Source organism: Doryrhamphus excisus, linkage group LG10 (assembly GCF_037039965.1).
Source record: "Doryrhamphus excisus strain RoL-2023G ecotype Guam linkage group LG10, RoL_Dexc_Guam_v1.1, whole genome shotgun sequence".
NCBI classification, from domain to species: Eukaryota; Metazoa; Chordata; class Actinopteri; order Syngnathiformes; family Syngnathidae; genus Doryrhamphus; species Doryrhamphus excisus.
This window is the reverse complement of record NC_136366.1, coordinates 1,960,939-1,981,504: the sequence shown is the minus strand read 5'-3', so window position 1 is coordinate 1,981,504 and position 20,566 is coordinate 1,960,939. Positions and strand designations below refer to the sequence as shown.

The following is a 20,566-nucleotide window of genomic DNA, read 5'->3' as shown; positions in this document are numbered from 1 at the left end:
AGCCAAGCTGAAACTCCACTCTGAATCTGAAAGTCACTTCCTGTCACATTCACGTTCACAGCAACACACACATTATTATGTACGTCTTAAATAGCTTATTTGCAGTTATTACGTCTATATATTGGGCAATACAAGTGAAAAAATGTTCAGTCAAATTTGACTTACAATATTTGAAAATATAGTGTTGAAAATAAGCATCACATAACAGGTTAGTTTTTTAATAGTAAATCCATACCATTCCTCTTTGAAATAACCAGACTATACAGTATTTCATGTCAAAAGTAATAATGTCAGAAACCGTATTTCGAAGGTTTTGTATGCTTTAACTCCAAATATATTAAATTTCTTAACAAGGTCTCCTACTTTGTAAAAATTCACTTATCACTGTCTGGTCTGGAACAGTACTCAGTGCTAAATGAGGGATTAGGGATATAGGGATTGCTATATACCAATTCCTAATGTTAAAAAAAACCCTCGGCTCTAGTTATTTTTACGTGAAAAAAATTCTTTCATGCTTCATTAATTAAAAACATATCACTGTAAAGAACTTTCATGTCTTTTTAAAGGACTGATTATGTTAGCAATAAAGTGCAAGATAGAAACCAGCCACTATAAGGAAGATGGAAAGTCAGAGAAGATAAGATAAAGGATAGACCAACACAGAAAAACCCTGGAGAGAAGATGAAGTTGACACCTCGGCAGAAGTTTGGCCTTCATTTCCTTTTCCCAGAATGACAGATCTGGGAATGCCGCCTCGCTTTCACTACGGTCTGAAGCACCCGACACGCACTTCACAGGAACCAGACTGTGTTTTCCTTCCACCTTCTCTCCTCCCCAGGGGTTCGTTGGGGCCAAACCTTGTTTCCTTCTCCTCTCCTCCCCACCGTCATCGCTCCATCCCTCCCAGGCTAATTCTTAACCGTAACTGAGGCCAGATGTTTCCCATCAGCCCCCTTGTCAAGATAACACAGCCTCGTTTCGACATTCCACGCTCTTTCCACACTACAATTTTTGCTGTTCAGTGAAGTACACATCTTTGGATTTACGTATATTCTGCATACACAACATGTTGGTGTGAACAATGAAGAATTGTCGCTTATGTTTATTTGAATGAGCAATTACTGTCGACTAAATCAGCACTCTAGAAATATACTACCGTATATTATCTAACTTAATTACAACTGTTAGACCAACGTTTTGTATCAGTTTGCAATTATTACAATTTATAGCTTGACCTCTAAGGCAGAGGTGTCTAAACTTTCTCCACCGCGGGGCCACGTACTGAAAACTGAAAGGATGCTTTGTGTGGCTCCGTGTTGCCCTCCGGGAACATCCCATCTGAAGCCGCTCAACGGCGAGGTACCCTTGATCGTCTTGGTTGATTGATGAACAGCATGATTAAGGCCACTGTTTAAATGCCAATTCGGATGGAAGCACAGCATTTATTGGTTGATTTGTGGATTGTACACCTTTTGCCGTTCAGGTAAAAGTACTACAACGTACTGAAACGCTGAGCAGTTGGGCGTATGCATTCACAAGTTTAGAGAAGGTCATGTGAGTTCAAACGGAAGTACACTAATGCCTCCTTTATCGTAATTTATTGATTTTTAGCTCCGACCATCATAAAATAATTTCCACAAAGTAAGATTGCGTATTTGTGATGCGATATATTTTGGTTAGAGAATAGGAAAACTATTTATGACCTTTTCTAAATACAATTTTTAACATTACTAGAGCCCTCGAGACATGAAATAGTACCTTCATAAATATCTTGGCACTCCTATTAACCAATATACATAATAATAATAAAGCTTGTGCTTGTGTATATTACTGTGAAAGTGTTCCTGCGGTAAAAGTACTGTATCAAACCTGGTGCTTGTGTGTCTCGCTAAACATTACAGTAACATACTGACAGGTACTTGTATTTAGAAAGGTCATAAATGGGTTTTCTATTCACTAACCAAAAGGTGTACAAAACTGTGGTGAGACTGGAAGCACTAGAACTGGAGGTAGCAGTGATGAGGATGCTGAGGTTCTCGTTGGGAGTGACCAGGATGGATAGGATCAGGAAAGAGTACATGAGAGGGACATGATGATGATGACTTGTTCATGTGATGAAACAGATTATCTAGTTACCATGTAATTACTCTGAGAAATCAGGGTTGTGATCCTCTTCCGCACTAAGGCACAGCTTGCTTAACTTATTCATTCACTTTATAAATGTGCTGAGTATTGACGGTATGGTTGCACCCAGCTGTTTTTCTGCATCCTCTCCTTCGGAACTGCAAAATGTCCCTCATGTTTTGTTTTCTTTCACAGGCTCTTTTGTCTTCCGAGCCAAAATCGTCAAGTTGCAGTTTGTTGAAAATGACAATGAAAGAATTGATCGCCCTCGCCATGCCTGCCGCTGACAGGAACACAGACAACGACACTGTTCCTCAGGTTTGGAATACAGTAGTTTTTCAGTAGTTGATCTCCACTTAATGCACGGCAGCCTATCCCAGCTGTCTTCGGGCGAGAGGCATGGTACGCCAGCCAATCACAGGGCACATATAAACAAACAACCATTCACACTCACATTCATACCTACGGACAATTTGGAGTCGCTAATTAACCTAGCATGTTTTTGGAATGTGGGAGGAAACCGGAGTACCCGGAGAAAAGCCACGCATGCACGGGGAGAACATGCAAACTCCACACAGAGATGGCCGAGAGTGGGATTGAACTCAGGTCTCCTAGCTGCGAGGTCTGCACGCTAACCACTGCAGCCGAAAACCCGTTTTTGAATTTCCAAATACGTTTTTTAGATCACTGTAGACATGAAATAACCCTATAGTCACATTTGTACTCCTATTATCCAATATGGTTGTCCACAGTGTCTTTGAATGCATCTTCTGAATGCCTTATATTTGTATATTAGTTCATTTAGCTATTGCATTTGCTGAAATATACATAAAAAAACATATACCATATTCCACCACAAAATGACATGATTTATAAACATAAATGTGAGGAGGATGAAATAGTGAGTATAGTGTGTATTAACTAACTGCTACCACAGCCAAACAAACTTTTGCCTCTCACTAATATATCGTGTCTGCTGTCTTTTCTCACCTGTATTATCACATATTTATAATGATAAAAATATTACTGGCACTGGTAAATAATGTACGCCTATTTCTGGAGAGAATAAAAGACCAATTTACGGGGCCGTGAGTGCTGAATCACAAATGTGTGGGGATCCACTGTACTATACATGGATCCACTGTACTCTACATATGTGCTTTGACGTGTTGTGTTTTGGCTCAGACGATGACTTCAATGGCGTTTTATCACAGGTCCACGCTCTGAACATTCTGAGAGCTCTTTACAGGGACACACGTCTGGGAGAAAACATTATTCCTTTTGTGTCCGATGGAATGCAGGTTGCTGTCCTCGGCTTCACCTCTCCTGTGTGGGCTGTGAGTTCCACTCTATTGCACTCTTTTGCTTTTCTACGAGTAGTACAATATCGTAGTACAATATAGTATAGTGATAGTAGAATATATATTTATGTGTGAGATCTCACATAAAGAAAAAGAATGTGAAAGATTTAAGGTTTTTAGTTTGTAATGGACATTTTTAGTATTTGAAGAGCTTGCAACCAAAAGGCGCTAAATCCAATTTTCACTAAGTTGCATGTTTTTCATGAGTTTAATAGACCTCTGTCATGTGTATCCAAATCACATATTTTGGTCTTGAAATCATTTTTAAAAATATGAAAAAAAGTGATAGCATAGCACATTAAAGCACTTTACATTCTTTTACAACAATGCCATTGAAGAAGTTAAAGGTGACTTCAAATTTATTTCAGCCAAAAGGCGCTAAATCCGAAAAAAATAATAAAAAAAAATATATAAAATACATGGTGTGTGCAGGATTTTTATAGCATGCATTTTTATGACCTATATTGATAGCTCTTTCACTTGCAATATAGACTTGATGACCAAATAGATTGATATGTGCGTAGTCAAAAATCATTGATTTTCTCGAAATCAGTCAAAATGGATTTAGCGCCTTTTGTTTGCAAGCTCTTCATTTATATTCCGGTCTTGATTTCATATTGATGTGGCAGTTTAATGTAGTATACATTCATTATACATTACTCATTTATTTTTCCAAAGACCCTCTTATCACCCTCAACACATTCACATTGATATTCACACTTATGTGCAATATAAGTCTTTAATTAAATCACAGTACCCAGAGTAATAACAGCTAAAATACAAATACGAGGAGAAAAAAAGCATAGAAAGATTTGAAATGTGAACACAAATCTGACATACAGGCAATAATTTTTGTATCATTGGATTGGTTTCAGCTAGACGGGGTCCCAAATTGATATTGACATTGGACTGATATTGACAAAAAAAAAACAGTATATTGATATATTATGTTGACTTGCATCTAAAATCCTCCACACTACAATCTACTACAATAATCCACACAAAAAGTAGTAGTAGTTAGTTTCTTTTGTGTTTTTCCTGATTACGGAGTCGCCACAGCGGATCTTTTTGATCCGCGTACTGATTTTTGGCTTGAGCCCTTTAAATGCTGCAATATTGGTATTGGATTGGAAATGAAAACAATACAATAGTTTTCTGTTGTTATATTCTTGAGCAGCCTGTGTTAATAATGACAAAAAAACTCTTAATTAAACTACCTCTAAAAAAACAGTTGAAGGCGATATCTTACCCGGAAGTCCTAACCTGTTGCACAACTACTCCATGATCTGTAACCCATGAGCTATTTTGCTTGCTTTTAAACAGCCGGAAGACGTGGGTGTTTTTATTACTGCTACTCGGAATCCAAGTTTCCTACAGTCATCCTCCCATCTCATTCATCCTTTTATTTCATTTCAGGTCAGGAATTCTTCGACTCTTCTCTTCAGCACTCTGATCACAAGGATCTTTGGAGTGAAGAAAGGGAGGGATGAACACGCGAAAAAAAACAGGTCCGCTTCTCTTCGCTCTCTGGTGTGGAATGAAATGTTGATGTTGGCCCACACGTTTACTACAAATCATTGGTTGTCATTCATGTATGTGCAAATAGCATCACAAGGTCGCAATTACTATTGCAAAACAGGTATCATTTAGTCACTGATCTATATTTTTTTTGCTACTTTAAGGCAATTTATGATAAAATTAGTGTCATCAATTATGCAGCTGGTCTTGGTGCACCAGCAGGGGACACTGTTGTAACACTTAATTATTTTTTGCCCTCATTCTCAAGCACCTTTCATGCTCTTAGAGCTGCTATTGGGAAATACAGTAGGCATCTACCTAGCTACATGATCTATTACATATACATAATACATAATACATAATTCAATACAGCGAGAAAATAGTCAGATTTGATATGACTATTTCAAAAGGATGTAGCTCGAAAATGGTTAGAGATAAAGACATACCGTAAATGAGAAAAATCATCAGCTGGACCCAAAGTCTGATAAGAGTAAATCCACTCATCTGATTTGCATATTATGACATCACCAGGCTTGTCACTCAAAACTTGTCAGATCCCTCTCTCCGCTCCGAGATACCCAACAGACTCATCTAAATGTCTGATCCACTCGCCATCCTTTTCCTCATCACTATCCTCCAACATCAGCATCATCATCATCATTTACAGCCGGGTCTTGAACGTCGCTATTAGTAGCATATTTTCTTGTCACGCATTCAACCATTTCTACCACTTCCAACCATTATTTATGCATTTTTTTTAACATTTCCGCTACCCCCTCAACGTTATTACCGGTATTTTCACACACGCCGTACATAATCTTCTAGGAGAAACATATGAAAAACAGTTTTAGACAATAGAGCTGACAACAGACATATATGAATAAACATATATACATATATAAACATGTTAATATAAACATAAACACTGGATTTTTTTATTGTTAGAACTTGACTTACTGACGTAATGTCTGTTTTGTAAAAGAAATTACCAACAAAAAATGTGACTTGTACTCCAGTGTGACTTATGTATGTTTTTTTTTTTTTTCGACCTAATTATGCATTTTTGGCCCTGACTTTTACTCCGGAGTGAATTTTATTTATTTATTTATTTATTTTTGGAGGCTCGTTTCACCGCTGGAATCCATTTTCATGCCAGCAAGGCAAACAAATTGTACACATTTACAGCAATACACATGAACATTCATCTTATTTATGTTACTTTCTGCACTAATAGTGTAAAGGTGACTATAGGGGTGTTATTTTATGTCTAGAGGGCTCTAATGATGTTAAACTGTATTTAGAACTAGAACTAATGCAGGTTTGAATGATCTCACAACAGACACATTAATCCCCAATGAAAACACAGGCTACTGTTGCTGCTGGAACCCAAGCTAAAACTCAACTCTGAACCTCTGACCTAACGTCCTGTCCATCCCAACTCGGGTCCCCTCGTACTGGAACACATTTAAAGCAATACACATGAACATTCATCTTATTTATGTCTTACAGGTCTCATTTTCTTTGTCTACTAATGGTGTAAAAGTGACTATAGGGGTGTTATTTTATGTCTAGAGGGCTCTAATGATGTTAAACTGTATTTAGAAGTAAACAGGTTTTCTATGTTCTATGAAAATATTCAATTTATGAATAAAGAATCCTAAATTTGCTTACACCAGTCAGGTCCTGGAAAGGTGACTATAGGGGGTGCTATTTTATGTCTAGAGGGCTCTAATGGTGTTAAACTGTATTTAGAAGTAAACAGGTTTTCTATGTTCTATGAAAATATTCAATTTATGAATAAAGAATCCTAAATTTGCTTACAACAGTCAGGTCCTGGAAAAGTGACTATGGGGGTGCTATTTTATGTCTAGAGGGCTCTAATGATGTTAAACTGTATTTAGAAGTAAACAGGTTTATGTTCTATGAAAATATTCAATTTATGACTAAAGAATCCTAAATTTGCTTACAACAGTCAGGTCCTGGAAAGGTGACTATAGGGGTGCTATTTTATGTCTAGAGGGCTCTAATGATGTTAAACTGTATTTAGAAGTAAACAGGTTTTCTGTGTTCTATGAAAATATTCAATTTATGACTAAAGAATCCTAAATTTGTTTACAACAGTCAGGTCCTGGAAAGGTGACTATAGGGGTGCTATTTTATGTCTAGAGGGCTCTAATGGTGTTAAACTGTATTTAGAAGTAAACAGGTTTTCTATGTTCTATGAAAATATTCAATTTATGAATAAAGAATCCTAAATTTGTTTACAACAGTCAGGTCCTGGAAAGGTGACTATAGGGGTGCTATTTTATGTCTAGAGGGCTCTAATGGTGTTAAACTGTATTTAGAAGTAAACAGGTTTTCTATGTTCTATGAAAATATTCAATTTATGAATAAAGAATCCTAAATTTGCTTACAACAGTCAGGTCCTGGAAAGGTGACTATAGGGGTGCTATTTTATGTCTAGAGGGCTCTAATGATGTTAAACTGTATTTAGAAGTAAACAGGTTTATGTTCTATGAAAATATTCAATTTATGACTAAAGAATCCTAAATTTGCTTACAACAGTCAGGTCCTGGAAAGGTGACTATAGGGGTGCTATTTTATGTCTAGAGGGCTCTAATGATGTTAAACTGTATTTAGAAGTAAACAGGTTTATGTTCTATGAAAATATTCAATTCATGAATAAAGAATCCTAAATTTGTTTACAACAGTCAGGTCCTGGAAAGGTGACTATGGGGGTGCTATTTTATGTCTAGAGGGCTCTAATGATGTTAAACTGTATTTAGAAGTAAACAGGTTTTCTATGTTCTATGAAAATATTCAATTTATGAATAAAGAATCCTAAATTTGCTTACACCAGTCAGGTCCTGGAAAGGTGACTATAGGGGTGCTATTTTATGTCTAGAGGGCTCTAATGATGTAAAACTGTATTTAGAAGTAAACAGGTTTTCTATGTTCTATGAAAATATTCAATTTATGAATAAAGAATCCTACATTTGCTTACAAGTCAGGTCCTGGAACGGTGACTATAGGGGTGCTATTTTATGTCTAGAGGGCTCTAATGATGTTAAACTGTATTTAGAAGTAAACAGGTTTATGTTCTATGAAAATATTCAATTCATGAATAAAGAATCCTAAATTTGTTTACAACAGTCAGGTCCTGGAAAGGTGACTATGGGGGTGCTATTTTATGTCTAGAGGGCTCTAATGATGTTAAACTGTATTTAGAAGTAAACAGGTTTTCTATGTTCTATGAAAATATTCAATTTATGAATAAAGAATCCTAAATTTGCTTATAACAGTCAGGTCCTGGAACCAATTAGCCACAATAATTTAGGGCATATTGAGCTGCAGTATTTTCTATCTTGTGTATTTGGTACCGGCATACCTCAAAAGCAATGTAACCAATTTCTGTGTACTGTATATGTATGCAATACAATTTCACGATTGTCTCTCCCCACAGGATGACAGGCAGAGAGTTTTTTACTCGTTTCCCTGCCCTTTATTCGTTCCTCCTGAACCAGCTCAAGGAGGCTGCAGCCACGGTGGAAAGGTGAGTGGGTTGCCTAAACCTTCCCGTTTTTGTTTAATCTTTGATTGAATTTATTCCAAAATATATCGCAATGGGAGGATGGAATCGGTGCGGTCATCAGTTATCTTCCATCCAAATCAACGTCAAGAATATGAACTTACATTTGGTTCTACTCGAGTATCACTCGGCTATTAGCTGGAAGCTTTAAAAGAATAAACCAAGTGTCTCCAGAGTTAGTGTTCCTGCAGTGGGGAGTTGTGTCTACTGAGACTCATCTGCCTTATCTTTGCCTGCTCGGACAAAACTCCCTTTTTAAAAGCATTTGAGTCATCTAACAGCTCCCCAGGCCGCCTTATCTTATGATGGATCCAATTAATTGAGGACTCTTTCACAATTCGTCTCACTCCCTCGGCCGCTTGTTTAAACATTTGCAGGTTTCCCACGCAACCAAATCTCCACTTCCCACATTATCAACAGTGCGTGGTGCTGGCTAAACCGCTCTTAGAAATTTAAAAACAGGACGTCATGGAGAAAACATCTGCTTTTAATAAAACTTAATATTGTTAAAACACATTTGTATATTATTATGTTATTAGAATATTATTTTATTGTTTATTTTTTTTTCTTTATGACATAAAATCATTAAAAACAATTTTTTTTGCATTCATGCAAATATGATAATAATTTCCAAATATGTGATAATACAAATAAAGTGTACTGCGTGCATGTACTACTATGAAATTAACCGAACAATTTTTACATTTGGCCTTCTTTTTTGTGAACAGAATGAACCAGAATGAACCGCCCCTAAAATACCCTTTCAGTCTATTCAGTCAATTGACTGAATCTTTTTACTGAATGAACCAGAATGATCCGGTTCACTCAAACGGTTTTGCCCACCACTAGTTAAAGTGGCATCGTGAAATCACAGAACGTAACAAAAATGACTGAAAACGACCAAAGCGTCAGACAGGTAGATGAGCTTTACTCAAAGACTCAACTTAGTTAAGTCAGTTTCAGCAACATGCACGACACACTGAATTACTGCTACTGTATGTGCAGAGGTGATACTTGGTGATACAGCGTGTAATTGTGTGTGTTTGTACATGTGTGTAGTGACAGCGGTCAGGTGAAGCTTCATCCCAGTCTTTTCTTGCTGCTGCTGGTACTCAATCGACTCTACCCTTCGCCGATGGATGGCACCTATTCACCAATGGGACTTGCGCCTTTCATGCCGTTTATTATCAGGTAAGGAAAAAGGCTTAAATGTGATGGACAGTAAAAGTCAAATGAAGGAAAAATCATTATTAATTAAATTATTAATTGTTTCAAATCAATCCATCAACTGGGCTTCCTACCGGTCATTTTCTTATCATACTTATTTTCTATGATTACATCGACTCTACTGAGCTATATAAGTGTGAAGGTGACTATAGGGGTGTTAATTTATCTGTAGAGGGCTAATAATTCATTTAATTTATATTAATCGATTTATATCAATAATTATTCATTTATTAATAACCATATGTGGGTTATAATTTACAGATTTTGTATGTTCTGACTACAAAAATATTTGATTCATAATTATGAATGCTGCTTACTTGACTTATCGCGGCCTCAAACACCCAAGATAATAGGTCTGCTTCATTGATAAGTACTTATGGAATAAAACAAAATTCACATTTGAGAGGCTAAAATCGGGATTTTTACATTTTTAGATTAAAAAGACTTAAAATTAAATTCCACACTTTTTCCCCGCCATTTTTTTTCGAGTGGTAATGTAAGTCTCTTTAATTTTGTATATTTTTATTATTTTTTTCATGTAGTAATTTGTTTATTATTTAATTTATTTATTTAATTATTGATGCATTCTCACACTATATTTTTTCTATTAAGTTTTTATTTATTTTTATTGATTGTATATTATTAATATATTTTTACACTTTATTTACGTCTCTTTTATTTGGTATATTTGTATTCATTTTTTCATTTCCTTGATTTTTAAAACTATTTTATTTAAGCCAAACCAGGCAAATGTATTTTTTTTTTTTTATATTTCTTCAAAACAACGTTTCTCTTCATGTAATGACTGCATGTTACTTTAAATGTTATTCCATTTCAATTTGAGGATTTCCAGCAAGACGGTCAATTTGTACATTATTTTAACACAATACATGAAACGAGGTGTACCTCAGGGATCTATACTATGACATGCTTTATTTATTTCCAACCATACCTGATTGGCTGGCCACCAGTCCAGGGTGTACCTCGCCTCTGGCCCGAAGTCAGCTGGGATAGGCTCCAGCACCCCCAGCAACCCTCGTGAGGATAAGCGGTAGAAAATGAATGAATGAATGAATGAATGAATGAATTTTTGCTGTTTTCGTTTAATTTTATTTTAGTTCTGTAATGTGCTGTGGGCCACTAAATGACCTCCAGGCCACACTTTGGTTACCTTTTGTGTAAGCGTATGGAGGAATCTGATTCCCACCTTAAATTCCCCATTGATTGATCGGTGTGTGTGCAACTTTAAAAGCTAACAAAGATCATCTATACCGTCCGACCACTGGGCAGTTCTCCCTTCCTTGCTTCGATGTCACTTCGAACATCGCATGACTGTCGGTCACAGTGGCTTACTTTGAGCAACTGCTTTTATTTTGGTTTCTCCTCGGACAGCGTGTCGCCTGCCATCTAAATCTTTTTCCAAATTCCAGCAAAAACACAAATGCTTTTTTTAAGCCAAAATTATTGTTTGCCCGGCTGCCACAGAGTCTTGAGTGTGTTCCAGCTAAAACATGTCGAGCGATGGATGGCACTTGAGTGCGTGGGCAAAAAGTGAATGACAACATTTACGCACGTTCCGTTACGTTTACTGAGAATGAGTACTTGCAAGAAAAACATAAACCATGTGTAAAATAATCGGTCTTCCTTGTAAATCTAATCCTAACAACTTTTCCATAATCTTACAGAAAACTTCCAAACCGTGCGGATATTTTGTTTGACGTGCCCTTGAGAAGCTCTAAGAAACCCGTGATGGCTCAGTGTCTAACTTTGCTAAATACATGATGTTCCATGCTGGGCTCCTCCCACTGCCATCCCTATCAATGAGAATGTGATTGCGCTCGGCTTGCGGGCCGACTGGAATGCTCACATCACATCAAGAGGGTCACGCACCTGCTCACCCAACCACGATAAACTTCTCAAACAACGTTTCTCCGAGCTGCCTTTCTAAGTATAGAAACCTACTATCGTCCAGACACAACACATGTAGTCTAAACATTGCGTTTTGCTTTGTTTTCTTTTTTTTTTGCTTTGCACTACAACTTTTACATCACAGATTTTTTTCCCCTATAAAAAGCCATGATGCTAACCGTGAAACATGTAAATATAGATGTATTCATTGGAACCAAAACATTTTTTTTTTTTTGTACAAGGTTTTGTTGTTTGTGCAGCCTAATGTCACACTCGGTGATTAGATTGTACATACTTGGTTTTATCTGGACTGTTTACTGGGTGGCGAAGCATTCAGGCGAATGGGAAACATTATTCATCTTCTTCACATGCAAATTTGACCTGAACTGGATTTCTCTTTAACCATGCTGGTGTAAAATACAGTGGATCTTTCACATTTTGCATCCACGACCCGACTTATTGATCTTCCGATTTATTGAGTTGGGGCAGCATGCTAAGTTCTGGTAATAGTTGGTAATGGTAATGGTTTTATTTCATTTGAACATGCATCAGATTACAATTGAGTGCATCCCATAATCAGTTCACAGTTCCACATGTCCAAAAGGAGTAGGAAGAAGCAAAGCTTATTAAATCCTACCCCTCCATCTGGTACTTTTACAATCACTAACTGTTACATTTGTTCACTTCCTGCTTTCCTAATGAAGTTTAGGTTTTTTTTATTATTATTTAAAAATATATTATTATAAATTATTATAAAAAATATTAATTAAAAAATTAATTAAAAAATATTTAATATAATAATAATATTTTAATATTTTATTCACGTACCGAAGTACGAGGTGATATCAGCATCCAATGACATAATGGGTACCATAGTAAATATGAAACTTATTTAACAATGGTACAAGTTTTTTTATTATTTAAAAATAATATTATAAATTATTATAAAAATTATATTTTTTTTAATTAAAAAAAACAATTAATATTTTTAAAAAATATATATATATATTTTTGGTCATGTACCAAAGTGCGAGGTGATATGAGCATCCAATGACATAATGGGTACCATAGTAAATATGAAACTTATTTAACAATGGTAGAAGTTTTTTTATTATTTAAAAATATTATTATAAATTATTATAAAAATTATAATTTTTTTAATTAAAAAAAATAATTTATATATTTTTTAAAAATATATATATATTTTTGGTCACATACCGAAGTACGAGGTGATATGAGCATCCAATGACATAATGGGTACCATAGTAAATATGAAACTTATTTAACAATGGTACATGTATTGGTATTGTATCTGCAGACCAAACAACATGGCTGGTCTCACCACAGTTTTGTATACCTGTATATAATACCAATACATGTACCATTGTTAAATAAGTACAATATTTATTTTCATCGAACTCTTTCGAGATTTCGCAGTTAGTTTGGCAGTCCTTGAATATATTAGCCAAAAGTTTGTTTGGCTACAAAAGCATTAGCTTCGACATTTAATCAGGCTTCATAACCTGCAGCAATGTGAACCATGGTGATATCACTTTAATGCTACCGAGACCGTAAAGTATTTACAGTTTAATATCAATGTATTCCCAGTCGTGGACTGGCACAGTCGTGACAATGAGCTGTTAATCATTTGCTTTGCTAATAAGAATCTGGTCTTCCAAAATATGTAACACTTAGTTACAATGTAACCGCTCGCCCGGGCTAAATTTAGCAAATCAGTATTATAGTTCTCTTCCTGTTGACAGCTGAATCCCGGCTTGCAAGCTATGCAGTGCACGCCTCCGCCCGAATGAAGACCACATGTTGGAAATGTTAAAATTAGCGTTGTGTTTACCACACTGCCGTCCCCCCAACCCGTCTTCAACCCGAAGGCATGTGTGAACGTGTCTGATGATATTAATGACTGCCCCCCACCCCCCCACAGTAAGACCTTAGTTCTGTGATTAATATCTTTAGTCCATTCTTGCTTCCACAATCCACCCTGTCACGTACACTAGACCAGGGGTGGCCAAACTTTTCACTTTGGTATTTTGTAAAGTAATATACTGTATAATTTTAGAAAAATAGCATTTCAGCTTTCTGATATTCTGATATATTAAGTTACTTTTTTTTAATTTCTAATTTTCCGATAAATACAATTTTGTTTTGTTTGTTTCTCAAAATATTCTAACTTATTATTATTATTAAATAGTTATTATTATTATTATTATTATTATATATTATTTCACCTCAATACTACTATAATTAAGTTTTTCTCATAATATACGAGTATATTCTCATTATTTAAACTTGTCAGAAAAGGACGTTTTTGCTTATTATTTTGACTTTTTCCACAACCCATCCATCCATTTTCCATGCCGCTTATCCTCACTAGAGTATGAGGGGTATAAATATAATAATAATAATAATAATAAAACGGCAAATAATAAAAACTTAAGAAACCACATATAGTTGGTGGGTAGACAAATTATTTTTTTCAGATTAAAATGAACAAAGCATTATTAGAGGCCTGTAGACATGACAAAACACGACTATAGTCACATTTATACTCTTTTTATTTACAACATATTGCGCAACTGCAGGGTCTTGAGACACATGCTAAAAAAAAAAATACCACTTCCACACGGATAGGGAGGATAACTATTAACAGTTATTTAACCTTCAACATGAACATTAATCAAACGTAATAATAGTTTAAATAACATTAAACTTTCATATCAAGGCCGGGGCCTCAAACTAGTGGCCTGCGGGCCACATTTGGCCCGCGGGCCGCGTGTTTGAGAACGCTGCTGTTTAGCGAGGCCGTTCAAGGCAGAACTTTCATTTCCTTTTTCAACCGATGATCCGGTTATGGTTCTTATTACACTTGTGTGATGTTAAGTACAAGGGTAAAAGGTCATTTTGGTTTGGCCGTGCAATACTATCACTTTCAGGGATCTGCATTTTGTCTGAATGACCGAATGACGCACGCTCAATTCCAGTGCGTCACCGTTCCACTTCCCAACTTGCATTCAGTGGCACAATTGGGTGCTTGAGCTTGTTTATTCAACAACATACTGATGTCTCTGTGGGGGAAACAATTTGAGCGGTTGTTTTTAAAATGAAGCCCAGATGAGACTCATCCATGCCAGTCAGTAGCCTCCCTCTTGAGCCCACCAGGCGCAGCCTTGTTGCTAAAATTGGACCCTTCCAAACTGTCATTTCCTTTTACAAGAGTGTCATTGGGACACATTTAAAAAGATAGTTAACATGTGCATTTCAAATTGGAAAAAGGTGGGCGATAATACAATGCAATCTAATTGTACGCCCTGGTTAACATGCTTCTTTAGTTGATTTATGCAAAAAAAATGTTTTGGTTTGTGTACATTTGTTGTTTATTGGACTCGAGCAGAACATATTTTGCTTCTGTTCATATCTGACTTTCCCTCTTTCCACAGCCAAGTTGTCCTTGTCATGTCTGCATACCGTGTCAAGATTTACCGGTGTTTCCCATTGCGTCCACCCCTTCGCTGTTTGCACCGCTAAACCAAGGCCATTCTTTGGCACACACACGCCTCTAATTCCAAAAAACAGACTATAAATAACCTGAAATCTTTGTTCAACATGGGTTGTTCGTGTAGTGTTTTATGTACAGTATGCCTAATACAGTCAAAACATCAAAAAACAACACCAAAGTGTGGACATAGCCAATATGTACATTTCTGAAAAGAACAGAGCTACCATCCACCAGTAGGAGCCTGGATTTGAACATCGCTGTATGATGTGTGATGATATGTGCATGAATTAACTTAATTGTGAACAGAACATTAGCACTCAGTAACATCATCATCATCCTAACTTTTATGCATTCCCTCCATAGTATCAGAATTTGGGACCAAATATGAGAAAAATATAATTAGAATTTGGTATAGTAGGGGCTGCACGGCGGTCGAGTGGTTAGCGCGCAGACCTCACAGCTAGAAGACCAGGGTTCAATTCCACCCTCGGCCATCTCTGTGTGGAGTTTGCATGTTCTCCCCGTGCATGCGTGGGTTTTCTCCGGGTACTCCGGTTTCCTCCCGCATTCCAAAAACATGCTAGGTTAATTAGCGACTCCAAATTGTCCATAGGTATGAATGTGAGTGTGAATGGTTGTTTGTCTATATGTGCCCTGTGATTGGCTGGCGACCAGCACCCTGCCTCTCGCCCAAAGACAGCGGAGATAGGCTCCAGCACAGAAAATGAATGAATGGTATAGTAGTCTGGCTGTGCAGCGTGCGAGAAAGTTAGCACATGTACAATGGTGTGTTCAAGGACCGTCAAACAAAGTGGGACGGGTCGCCGCTCGCTACAAACAACATAAGAATGCAAAAAGTGTGGGGTTTCGAAATATCCATCCATTTTCTATGCAGCTTAGTCCTCACTCGGGCCGTGGGGGTATGCTGGAGCCTATCCCAGGTGACTTTGGGTGTGTGACTTTAGTGACCAGAACAGTGATCATTCATTTAATAATGAAAATTCTGAAAAAACATGAAAGAGTACTGCAGTGGGCTCTATACTGTGACCTTTGACCCCAGGTACAGTATCTTAGTCATCCCTTTGAAATGAAAATATGGTTCTTGCTTTGACAAAAAAAATGTCATTTATTATTTATTATTATTTAAAAATATTATTATAAATTATTATAAAAAATATTAAATTTGTAATAAAAAAATTAAAAATTTTTTTTTAACTATATATATATATTTTTTTGGTCACGCACGAAAATATGGTTCTTGCTTTGACAAAAAAAATGCCACGTGTAATATTAGTTTGATGCGCACTGACCAAATACCCATCAGTCTTTCTCATGTTGTTGTTCCCTGTCAGTCATAACAATGTTTTGTCATTACAGGAAGTAAGACTATCAGCTCATAAACAAGGTTAATTTTAGCTTGAACTGGAGGTGACAGGACACATTGTGTGTGTGTGTGTGTGTGTGTGTGTGTGTGAGTGGCATACTGTAAATACATCTCAATGGAATGAAAGGGAGAAAGGCAAATGGAAGCTTAGACGATTATTTAAAAATACTCAATTTATGTTTGGTTTTTGATGGGGGGAAAGAAGGAGATGGAGAAAGGAAAGATGCAGGTGTTACATAACGTTTGCATATAAATAGCAGCCAAGTGTCCCAATGAAATGAGCCATGCGTCATATTTCCACAGTGGAAAAGTGTCCCTCACATATTATACCTGGTGTTCCAATTAATAATAATGATGGTGTGTTATGCACACATCCCCACCAAGGCCAGTTTCTAACATGTTTGTGTGTGTTCAATGGATTAGTCCAACATTTAATACCCCCGCCATTAGACCATTCTATATCCCTTTCCCATGTGTCATAACAACTGACTTGATACATTTTGCGTAACGTTGCTAAGAGACACAAAAGCAGCAGGCACAAATGAAGGCAGAACCTCCTTGGGTGGGTTCAACTTTATTCATTCATTCATTTTCTACCGCTTTTCCTCACGAGGGTCACATGTACAATGGTGTGTTCAAGGGCCGTCAAACAAAGTGGGACAGGTCGCCGCTCGCTACAAACATAAAAATGCAAAAAGTGTGGATTTTTGAAATATCCATCCATGTATTTTCTATGCAGCTTAGTCCTCACTAGTGCCGCGGGGGTATGCTGGAGCCTATCCCAGCTGTCTTCGGGCGAGAGGCGGGATACGCCCTGGACTGGTTGCCAGCCAATAAACATGGGCGTTGTTTAAGATCATTTACTTATTAATAAAGTTGATTATAAAGTTGAACCAGGCTGCACGGCGGTCAAGTGGGTAGCACGCAGACCTCACAGCTAGGAGACCAGGGTTCAATTCCACCCTCGGCCATCTCTGTGTGGAGTTTGCACTTTTTTGAATGAGTTTTCTCCGGGTACTCCGGTTTCCTCCCACATTCCAAAAACATGCTAGGTTAATTAGCGACTCCAAATTGTCCATAGGTTTGAATGTGAGTGTGAATGGTTGTTTGTCTATATGTGCCCTGTGATTGGCTGGCGACCAGTCCAGGGTGTACCCCGCCTCTCGCCCGAAGACAGCTGGGATAGGCTCCACTACCCCCGCGACCCTCGTGAGGAAAAGCGCTAGAAAATGAATGAACGAATTATCCAGCTCAGCTGCACAGTGGTCGAGTGGTTAGCACGCAGACCTCACAGCTTGGAGACCAGAGTTCCAATTCCACCCTCGGCCATCTCTGTGTGGCGTTTGCATGTTCTCCCCGTGCATGCGTGGGTTTTCTCCGGGTACTCCGGTTTCCTCCCACATTCCAAAAACATGCTAGGTTAATTAGCGACTCCAAATTGTCCATAGGTATGAATGTGAGTGTGAATGGTTGTTTGTCTATATGTGCCCTGTGATTGGCTGGCGACCAGTCCAGGGTGTACCCCGCCTCTCGCCCCAAGACAGCTGGGATAGGCCCAGCACCTCGGCGACCCTCGTGAGGAAAAGCGGTAGAAAATGAATGAATGATCTTAAACAATAGACACGAACCAGCAACTTAATATAGCAATGCTTATACTCGAAGTCTATGATTTATGATTTTAATAATACCCTGTTAAGTTGCTGTGTGCATGATTGTGTGTCCTGCAGATGTGGCCGTTCGGCGGTGTATCGGACCCGAGAGATGGCAGCCCGAGCTTTGGTTCCTTTTGTACTGCTCACTCAGATCCCATCCACCATTCACTCTTTGCTTCGGGATCTTCCTCCACACTCTGGACCTCAAATCCAAAACAATAGCATTCATGGGACACTGCTACAGGTTTGACACACACACACACACACACACGTTTTATACACTCTTTACAGATAACAATAGCAACTATGGCTACTGTCAGTCATCTCCTGGATTAATGACATATTGCTGGTTGGCATGTTAGCGAAATATTCACTATAGAACAGGCTGGCATCTGTCACTTATTTAAGGTTGTTGTGTATTTTTTATTTTTTTTTTAGATTTTTTTTAGATTTTTTTTTAGTTTTTTTTTGACTTTTTTTTTTGACTTTTTTTTTTTAGATTTTTTTTTAAAATCTTTAGAACTTTTTCCACTTTTAATAGCGTTTCAAGCCATCCCAAACTTCATTTAGTTTCACTTCCAAATGCGCAAACCCCATTATCTGAAAGTTTGTCACACAAGGAAATGTTTGAAGCATTGCTCTACTGGATTTATGTTAGATGGTTTATATCAGGGGTCTCAAACTCAATTTACCTGGGGGCGACTGGAGCTAGGGTCTGGGCAAGGCTGGGCCGCATCAGGTTTTCTAAAAAAAAAAAAAAAACGTATTCATTAAAAACAGAAAAATATACAAACTTTTTCAGTGCTTTGGTTCTGATTTTCTACAATAAAAGCTCTGATAAAACATTCCACTGTTCTCAAATATCTTAATTTTTATTTTTCTGCACAAAATAAGATGAAAAATAAAGAAACAAATCAAGAATAAAGAAAATCAATCAATCAGTAATAAATAAATATTATAATAATAAAATGGCAAATAATAAAAACTTAAGAAACCACATATACTTGGTGGGTAGACAAATGATTTTTTTCATATTAAAATGAACAAAGCATTATTAGAGCCCTGTAGACATGACAAAACACGACTATAGTCACATTTATACTCTTTTTATTTACAACATATTGCGCAACTGCAGGGTCTTGAGACACATGCTAACTCGCAAACTAGAGAGCTAGCGACCTAAACGGTAGCCTTCAAGTTATTTCCTTTAAACTTAAATAGCCAAAAACTTACCACTTCCACACGGATAGGGAGGATAACTATTAACAGTTATTTAACCTTTAACATGAACATTAATCAAACGTAATAATTTTTTCTGGGTACATGATACCATACAGCATCCATATCAAACTTGCGCGGGCCGCACTAACATTAAACTTTCATATCAATGCCACATTTGGCCCGCGGGCCGCATGTTTGAGACCCCTGGTTTATATCCATCTGAACATGGTGTACAGTGTTGTTACGGTGCGATCATGAGAACACTGTTTAGGCGTTGGAAACGAACCATTGTGCGAAACAGGTAGCAGATGTTTTGTTCCTGAGGGAGAAATGACTTCCTCTGTTATTGTCAAAGAACAACTGTTAGTGGGCCGAGTGTTGAGCTGGAAACCATCACAGCTACCAAGGCAAGACGTGCCTCCCTGCTGACGTTCATACACAGTAAAGACTGATGGCGGCACTCATAAAAGTAACAACTCCGTGCCATCCTCCAAAACGTGTCATAAAGCTAAACCTGCTGTAGATTTCTCTTTGGAAGTTAGACCTGCAACAAATTTTAAGCCACAATGATTATTTTGTATTAATTATAGAGAGACACGTTCTTTTTAGTAAAATCAGAGTACTTTCTTTTTTCATGGGACACAACTTCTGATCAAGGCTTTAAGAATGCATCAAATCGCATGAGACAGAACAGACTCCAAACAGAGCTGTTTAAAAGAGAGTTTTAAGTAGGGTTGGGCAATATGGACGTTAGCATGTATCATATTTTTGGAATGTATCATGATGTGACGATATAATTAAATTCGGCAGAATGCGGAATATAAAAAGCTACACGACGTAACCCATATAATTAAATACACTTGTCTCAAATTGTAAAGCGCATTTATTGATTTATTGGTAACAAACCGTGCAATACAGCAACTGATGTTTAGTTTCTACCAAATTAGATCAGTGCAAAGTATTCAGAAGTATATAGTTGTGTAGCAATTGAAAAACAGTAGTCCTTTTTGACTGATTATAAATGCATCATGTTTTTGGCAAAATAATAATAATAATAAAATAATACTA

General features: G+C 37.2%; 1 protein-coding gene and 1 long non-coding RNA gene across 3 annotated transcripts in view; one reads left to right on the top strand and one right to left on the bottom strand.

Moving 5' to 3' along the window:
* The window catches only part of LOC144901043 (uncharacterized), a 91,013-nt gene extending 72,029 nt beyond the window's left edge, over positions 1-18,984 (bottom strand). The window contains exon 1 of the long non-coding RNA XR_013629221.1: positions 18,970-18,984. This is a non-coding gene — a long non-coding RNA (uncharacterized LOC144901043). The remainder of the gene's footprint in view (positions 1-18,969) is intronic.
* thada (THADA armadillo repeat containing) overlaps positions 1-20,566 on the top strand; it is an 87,046-nt gene that overhangs the window by 26,970 nt on the left and 39,510 nt on the right. For both annotated transcript variants that reach the window (XM_078793828.1, XM_078793829.1), the window contains exons 24-29: positions 2,320-2,442; positions 3,339-3,461; positions 4,902-4,993; positions 8,467-8,556; positions 9,652-9,783; positions 18,353-18,521. In XM_078793828.1, the coding sequence (XP_078649954.1) occupies positions 2,320-2,442; positions 3,339-3,461; positions 4,902-4,993; positions 8,467-8,556; positions 9,652-9,783; positions 18,353-18,521 (729 nt within the window). The remainder of the gene's footprint in view (positions 1-2,319; positions 2,443-3,338; positions 3,462-4,901; positions 4,994-8,466; positions 8,557-9,651; positions 9,784-18,352; positions 18,522-20,566) is intronic.